Below are 8,374 nucleotides of genomic sequence, written 5' to 3' on the forward strand. Positions count from 1 at the left end.
AATGACTTACCTTTCCCTGCTTCCCTCCCAATTCCCTCTGCCTTCCATGGGCCCCAGGGATCTCTCTCTCTCTCTCTCTCTCTCTCTCTCTCTCTCTCTCTCTCTCTCTCTCACACACACACACACACACACACACACACCCTCTCCACTGCATGCCTCATCATGAAATTGCACGCACTTGACTTCTTGGACCAGCCTGCTTTACTGCACCCCCTCCCGGCCAGTGGGGGACCCTTAGCTGAGCTCTTCCAACCCTTGGGGAAGACAGGCCCCTTTTCTTCTTCTCGCCACCCCTCTACGGGGTCAGAGTCCTGGAGAGCCACACAGGCCTTCTGCTGGGGTCAGGCAGGGTTTAGGGAAGCAGCTAGATGTCAAGCACCTACTCTGTGTGGCAGCCCCGAGATGCACTGCTTCCATGGGCCCCCTCATTTCAGCCCTCCAGCACCTCAGTGCTGGGAGCTGGAGTTTCAGAGAGGCGGGCGCCGGCTTGGGCCTCTAATGCTCATCAAAGGCAGAGCAGGGACCGGAACTCACGCCTGTGGTCCGGGTTTGGGAGAGGCCTCTTTTCAGGGTGCCCCATCCATGCCCCTGGGGCTTCTTGCGTGCCTGGGATGTGCTGGGTGAGCGAGAGTTAGACAGGAAGGTGCCTGATGTCTGGGCCCTGCAGGCTCCCAGGCCAGTGGCCAGCGCAGGCTGCCGGGTGGTGAGCCCATGTTTGTTGCCGCTTCTTCCTGCTGCGGCACCTCTTGGCTTCCCAGAAAGCCCTGGTTCAGGGTTCTGCTTGAAGTGGGCGTATGGGGTGGGTGTGGGGGTGGCCTAGACCCTTCCCCAGGTCAATCCAGTTGCCCCAAACCCTCTCAGGTGGAAGGGGGGAGAGTGAGGGAGACATGCTTGGGCAGCTAGAAAACAGCCATGAAGGATGGCTTAGATTCTTTGAAAAAGGACCCTGGGGTCTGGTGTCTGACTTCCTGGCTGGGGTCTGTCCGGGACCCATGTGTGGGGTCTGGGGACCGCCTGCTGCCGTGGGAGCTGGTCCTGTCACCTCTGGCGTCCGAGGTTGTCGTGCTAGTGAGTCTGGAGCCCTGCTGCCCTCCCAGCACCCCCTGTGCCGGCCCTCAGCCGGGTGAGGTCGTGGAAGGGAAAGTTCCCTTCCGCAGTCCTCCAGGGGAGGGCAGGAGCTGGGGATGGGGCTGCCGGGAGGGGCCAGGCTGGGCTGGACCAGGGCAGGGGGCTCATCTGCCTGGAAGAGAAGGGGGAACAGAGGGCTCAGTGGCCGTGGAAGCCAGGCTGGGGCTGTGGGCGTCCCAGGGCAGCCCCTGGAAGCCGGGACCTCTTTCGGGCCTGAGAGTGAAGCTCGTCAGCTGCCCTTGTTTCTTCCCTGCAGCCCCGAGACCCCGCAGAAGGTGAGGGCCCAGCGTGCCCCGGCCTGGGTCTGCTGTGAGATCTGTGGGCCTCTCCAAGCCGTTCCCCGACCCTGGCTGTGTGCACTAGGGGGGCAGAGACAAGCGGGGTTCATTCAGGCTCTTCCCAAGTGAGGGGCAGGGGAGCAGGAGGCAGACTTAGCTGGATGGAGGTGGGACAAGCCAGGCAGGTGGGGTGGGGAGCTAGGCCCTCTTAGACCGGAGCATTCTAGGGCCTCTGGGGACTTCCACCATCTCCGGTTCTTCCCTCTTGGATCCCAAGGGACTGGGACATCAGTGAGTTCATTTTTTCCTTAAACTCCTCACAGAGGGGCCCAGCCGGGGGCTCTCAGTCAGGTCAGAGCCGGGCCAGGCCCTGAGGTCGGCCAGGAGCCCACATCCTTTGCCCTTTGGGTGTAGAGCCCCGTCAGCAGGGCGTCAGCAGGGCGGCCCAGGTGAGGTTGAAGATCGGGGTGAGGCAGGGTTCACTCTCCCCACGGAAGCAATGCCGTGTCGGGCTTCAGAGCCGGCGAGTGTCTCCTCAAAGACACTGACCGGGTAGCAGAGCCAGCCCCCGGCCCGGTGGAGTTCCCGGCCGCTGATCCCTGAGACGGATGTGTGCAGCTGCCCCGGGCCTTGGCGGCGCCCTGCCCGAGAGCGCGTGCTTCCTGCGAAGGAGCCCGGGCCAAGGCGAGCCAGCAGCTGTTCCTGGGACGCAAATGAAAATAGAGAATTAAAAAAATGAATAACTGTTCGTTGAGCCCTCCATGCACATGCTCTGCCCTGATCTCTAATCCCCCCAGTGCACCGGCAGAGGAGGTGTCATCCCCTTTCATAGCTTGAGGCTGTGAGAGGATCGAGCTGTCAGATCGCACAGCCCGATGGTGGCAGCTGAGAATCAAAGCCAGGGCTCCCCGGCCCCCCAGCACCCCCTCCTCCCATTACAACAGCTTTTCTCCCCTGCAGGAGGCTGTTTTCCAGGATTCTGGCCTGGGAGGTGTTCTGAGGGTGTGCGCTCCTGTGGGTGACATCAGAAAACCCCGGGGCAGACTTCTCACCCCTCTAGGTCTGAGGGTTGGGGGGCTGTGCCTGCCCTGCTCTGACCCTGGGGTCTGTGCGCGGACCTTCCCTGGCAGGGCCTGCAGCACTGCGGCCCGTGGTCTTGGGGTCCTCACCGAGGGCCAGTAGGATCCAGGAGCCCCAGGAGCAGGCTCTGCCCCAGGCATCCCTTCGCACCAGCATCCGGTACAAATGACAGGAGCAAACCAGATACCAACAGGAAGGGAACTGAGCTGATTGTGGGAGCCTGTTGCCTAGCTACCGGCCTGGCCTAGGCAGCTCTGAGTTGGGGGGGGGGTTCACCCCGCTCCTTTCACTGTGGCTGGACGCATGGGTGGCGGTGCTGTGGTTCCTGCCTCCACCTGCCAGTCTCAGTCCCAGAGAGAGTGGGGCTCAGCAGCAGGCAGGGCGGCTCCCAGACCCAGAGGGACCAGTGGCGGTTTGGGCAGCATCCAGAGCTGCAGTCGGGCCTTCCTCCTTTTCTCTGGGCGGGCAGGAGGCCGATGAGTGGGCCCGGGACGCTCCCTCCCCCGCCCCAGTCTGCAGAGGTGCCAGGGGCTGGCTCACTGACCAGCCCTCTTCAGGATGATAGTCTTTTGGCTAAATCCGTCCCTGGATGGGGTTTTCCCACAATGTCGCCCTTCTACATGGAGGACACCACGCACAGGATCCCGCCGCCCCAGAGGCCGCTGGAGCTGCGCTTTCGTGTCCATTAAGCATCCGCCAGGTGTCGGGTGTCACCCCTGCTTTCTTCCAGTGTCTCATCTGGCCCATGCGAGGCAGGGATTGTTTTGGTTTTCAGAGAAGGAAACTGAGGCCCAGAGGGGCTGGCTCAAGGTCACACAGACCTCATGAGTCCAGGCGGCTTCTCCGGTGCCTCGGCGCCTCCGGCGGCGTCTGCTGGAGGCCTGTGACTCAGGAGGGCTCAGTCTGCTGTCCCCCCCACTTCTCACTCGTCTCCCTCCAATCTGAAGCCCCGTCTCCATCCCCAGGTTGGCTCACATCTGAGCTGCTCGCTCTCGGTCGGTCCTCTCACTGTAGGACTGTCGTGGGACAAAGAAAGGAGACTAGCAACCTTGGCCCAGGCAGGGGCCCGAAGCCATGGCCTAGAAGGGAAATGCCCGGCGAGGGCCTCTCGCCCCTGCTGAAGGCCCCGGCTTCTCAGCCTGGCATTGCCAGGGCCAGCTGGTCGGTGGGCACGACAGGCTTCAGAATGAGGGCAGGACTCCCTGGTCCCTCGCCCGCTGCCCTCTGGGGGAGGGAGAGCCGGCCAGCTGAGCCCAGTGCCAACAGGCCCAGCCGCAGCCCCCCGCCTGCCCTGAGGCCCTCCATGTCCTCCTGGGTTGGTTTTGTGTTTCTTCTCTGGTTCTCACAGCCCCGCGTTTGCCTCTTGAACATCTTGTCTCTGGATGGTGAGGTGTTTCCGTCACCGGGGGGTTGGGTGTGAAGTGTGGGGGGGGGATAAAATAAATGGGGACTATTCTGGAGATATGGGGAGAGAGGAGGCAAGAGCAGAGTCAGGCAGCTGGGCCTGGGAACAGGGAGCCCCCAGGCCGCTCCCCTCCACCATGGGCAGTGTCAGCCTGGGATGCTGGCACCAGGGCACGCAGGCCATCCTTGTGCCTGGGCAGCCGCCCTGGCAGGACCTCTGCCCAGCACCCTGCTGCGGGTTCCAGGCTGGGGGAGGGTTACCTGGCCCTGGCAGGGTCCCCATCAGTCAGTAGACTCGGCCCAAACACAGAACCAGAGTCTGAGCGCCCAGGTGCCTGGAGGTGTTCCTGGGCACACCTGTCACTTCTAGCCCCAGTTAGGGGGGCTGACCATCTCTCCCCACGACAGGCTCCCTGGGACCAGGAGAGGGAGCCGGCAGCCCCCTCGGCAGCAGTCACTCAGAAAACATTTCTTGAGCTCTTACTGCATGCCCGGCACCGAGCTGGGCGCTTACTGCATGCCGGCACCGAGCTGGGCGCTTAATGCATGCCGGCACCGAGTGGGCGCTTACTGCATGCCGGCACCCAGCTGGGCTCTAAATATAAAGACCAGTCAGGTGGCACTTGTTCCTGAAAAGAGCCCGGCCAGGTACAGGTACAGTAGGTGGCTGTCGGGGGAAACTGGGGGCAGGAGATAGTAATGACAATACAAGATGGATCAGGAGCCATGTCCCCATCTTAAAAGTTCACTAGGAGGTAAGAGGAGGAAGGGCTAAGTCCCACCTCCATGCGGCCGGTTGCGGGGTGTGCAGGCAGCTTCTCGGAGGAGCTGGGAGGTGAGCTGGGAGGCCCGCAGGATAGCCACTTGGCTCCCTGAAGTGGTTTTTAGAAGGAGGCGGGTTATAAATATGTCTCCAGTGTGGGTAGTGTTTACCCATGCAGTAAGGGGCGAGGGGGCTTCCCGGCCAGGGGACCGGCTTGAGCAGGGACAGGACGGCTCGGGACACGGATGGGCACTGTTTGGCCGGATCAGTTCTTGGCCAGTGGTCTGGGCTGGACTGCACGCCTTCTGGGGCCCTCAGGGGTCCCCAGGGGCCCCAAGTGCTGCCTTGGCAGGGGGTGGGGTTAGACAGAGGCTGGCTCTGGGCATGGGAGCCAGTGGCCAGGTCCTGCTCCTGGGGGAGCGGGGGCCTCTTGGCTTGAACCTGGGCCTCTCAGTGCAGGCCCTGCCCCAGGAGCCCAGGCACCGCTCAGAGGTGCCTGGCCTTGCAGACCAGCTCCTCGCCTCCTCTTAGCCGCAGGCTGCCCACTCCCTTCCCGGCGCTGCCTGGGCACTAGGATCTCGCTTCCCCGGGAGGCTCAGCTCTTCACCTCATCCCCACAGGTCTTCCTCTGCAAGTGTCCTTGGCTGTGGTCTCAAGTTCCTCTTCTCCTACACTCCATCCTTAATATAGGCTTTTGGGGCTGAGTCTCCTGATGTGTATCTGTCCATCTGTCCCCCTGGCTCCCCTCCCTGCCCCGCTGGTTGTCTTCAGTTCCCGGTGACGGTGCCTGTCACCTCCCAACCACCCCTGGCCGGTGCCAGATCCCCCAGACACTCTAGCTCTGTGCTGAGCTGTACAAATATCATTTCTTTTAATCCTCAGAGCAGCCCGTAAGAGAAGTACTACTCTCCTCCCCGCAGCACACCGAGCATGCTGTAGCCCCAGGGCCTTTGCACAGCTGCTCCCTCTGCCTCAGCTCCTTGGGATCGGCTCTCACTCCTCAGTCTCTGCTTAGGTGTCTTGACCTTGGCTTTGGGGCCGTGCCTGACCACCCTGTTTGAAATAGCTCCCCTCCCTCACACTCCTATTCCCTTTGTCTCTATTTCTCTAAGGCTTTTCCATCTCACATAGTACACGTCGTACTTCTTTGTTTGTGGACCGTCTCCCTCCACTAGAGGGTAAGGTCTAAGGGATGGGGTGTCTGCTTTGTTCTCTGCTGTGCCTCAGCCCCCCGAACAGGGCCTGGCACCAAGGAGGTGCTCAGCTTTCCATCTACGGACCATGATCAGAGAGGCCAAGAACCTCGCCCAGGGTCTCCCAGGAAGTCAGTGGTGGAGCCTGACCGCACCCGGATGCGTGACTTTACCTTTCCATCCAGGGCAGTTCTAGGGTGAGCTGGTGGAGGAGGCTGGGCACAGGGCTGGCCACTGGCTGAAATAGCTGGGCCCTCATTTGGGGGGCCGGCTGGAAAGACGGCCCTGAGCTGAGGCAGAAGGCCTGGCCTCGGTTTGCTCCTGAGAAATGGGCACATGTGGCCACCCTTTACCTGCCCTCAGCTCTGACAGGTGGAGGTGAGGGTGGCAGTGACTAGACGGGACAGTTCTGTCTGTTAAAAAAAGCTACATGTGTGCGCACTGCGGGGATGGGGCAGTTCCTGCTGCCGGGGAGGGTGCTTTGCACTCCCCAGGAGGGGTTCCTGCCCCTGCCGCAGAGGACCCTGGGGCAGCAGGGGAGGGAGGCACCAGGCGGCTCCTTGGCCTGGGGGTAAGAGTAGCCCAGGGCCCAGGGTCCTCCCTCGCTTCCCCCCTCTGCACCCTCTGCCCTGCCCCTTGGCAGGCTTCCTGAACTTGTTTTTCTGCATCACTAATTACTTCACCCTCCTCCCTGGTGGGCCAAGCTCCTCCTAACTTCTCCTCAGAGAGCAGGCTCCTGCTCCCCTTGCTTCTCCGCAGAGCTGGGTGTGCTGTCCCCACCCCTTGTCCCAACCCCTTTGCTTCTGGGGGGAGGGTGGCTCCAGGACTGTGGGCTCCCAGCTCACATCACCGTGACCTCTGGGCAGCTCATCTCTGGATGCCACGGAGAGCTCAGAGGTTGGAGCCCTTGGCCCAATGCGATGCCACACCAGCCTGTATTGCCCTGACAGCCCATTTCTTGGGAAGAACACTGAGGCCAGAAAAGGAACTTGACATTTACCTTCATGGGGCAGAGCAGGCAGGAGAAGCTCCGGCAAAGTTGCCATGAGGGGAAGTGTGTCTGTGTCTTCCCCATTCTTCTGTCCCTGTCGGATCAGCCCGTCCCTGTTCAACTGTAAATAAGATAAGTCTTGCCCTGGCCCGTGTGGCCCAGCTGGTTGGAATGTCATCTCCTGCCCTCAAAGGTCGTGGATTCGATTCCCAGGCAGGGCACATACCTAGGTTGCGGGTTCGATCTCCAGTCAGGTGCATATGGGAGACAACTTATCAATGCCCCCCCCCCCATCAATAAAAAAGTCTTAGTGTATGATGGGTGTCTGCTCTAAGCCCCAGGTCCACATCCCTGAGAGGGACAGCCATCAGGGAGCCGGCTGGGGGAGTATGGACGGTTCAGAGAAGGCTGTCCCGGCCTGTGAATCGACCCTGGCCGGGAGGTGGTGCAGGTTGATGTGAAGAGAAGGTGCAGGCTCGGAAGTTAGCAGTGCTGAGTTCAAGCCCCCCCTCTCCCGCCCGGCTTCCAGGCTGTGTGCATTAGGCAAGTCCGTGATGAGGCCTGCTTCCCAGGTCCCTGGGAGGACTGAGGCAACACACACACAGAGCCCCGCTGTGCCCGGCACGGAACAGACAGCTGATGGATGTTCCTTCCCAGAGTTCCCTCCTCGCCTGCTCTCGCTCCGTTTTCCCAGACCCCCGTGTTCTCTGGTGTGTGCTGCCCCCAGGCCCCATCCAGGTGCAGACTCCCCGGGAGGGGAGCAGCTCTGAGGCCTCATTTGACGGCCACGCCATGGGCAGGTGGAAATCCGGCGTGGGGGTGGCCAGGTGGGGGGGGGTCATGGTCCCCTCTCACCCGCCGGTTGTGGCTCAGCCCTGTGCTCGGGAGGAGCCCACCCCCACCCACCCAGCCGAGCAGGCAGCACCATGGGCCCCCGACCCCGGCAACGGCGCCCTGACAGCGGTGAATGGCATCGCATGAATAACAGATGACGGCTCCGTAATTGGTGTTATTACACATGCATTTCATCTCCATTCATAATGGTCGGACACTTAACCCCGCCGTCATCACTCTGTGAGATCCCAGCCGCTGTCTGGACCAGCCGCTGCCTCGCTCGGGTCCTCACGGGTGCAGCCGAGTTCTGTTTGGAGCTTAGGGCTCAGGAAATGCCAGTCTGGGGAGCGGGAGGGTGGTTATTCTGGGCAGACCACCCTGTCTCCTGCGGTGGAATATATGCCTCCTTCAGGCGCTTCCCACTGCCGGGCAGTCGGCCGGGACATCCTAAGGTGAGAGGCAAGAGAGGGGCTGGGGCTTGGGGCTTCCGGATGTGGGTCATGGCCGAGCTTCGCAGGCTCAGCCGACAGAAAGAGGCCCAGGGTCGCCCCCTGCCTTGGGCATATCCCATCGTGCAGTGGGCCTCCAGATGCAGTGTGCTCAGGGTCCCCTGGGAGGTCATTTAGTGTGTCCGCCCCCCCCCCTGGTCGCCAGTGGGCTTGGGCGGGGCCTGGGAATTTGCATTTCTAACTGGTTCCCAGGT

At 61.9% G+C, this 8,374-nt stretch overlaps 1 protein-coding gene across 1 annotated transcript in view; it reads left to right on the forward strand.

The window, feature by feature from the left end:
* The window catches only part of KCNC4 (potassium voltage-gated channel subfamily C member 4), a 21,321-nt gene that overhangs the window by 729 nt on the left and 12,218 nt on the right, over nucleotides 1-8,374 (forward strand). Inside the window, 2 exon segments of the mRNA XM_015563524.1 lie at nucleotides 1,385-1,403; nucleotides 7,565-7,664. Of these exon segments, the coding sequence (XP_015419010.1) occupies nucleotides 1,385-1,403; nucleotides 7,565-7,664 (119 nt within the window).

This window comes from Myotis davidii, unplaced genomic scaffold (genome assembly GCF_000327345.1).
Source record: "Myotis davidii unplaced genomic scaffold, ASM32734v1 scaffold217, whole genome shotgun sequence".
NCBI classification, from domain to species: domain Eukaryota; kingdom Metazoa; phylum Chordata; class Mammalia; order Chiroptera; family Vespertilionidae; genus Myotis; species Myotis davidii.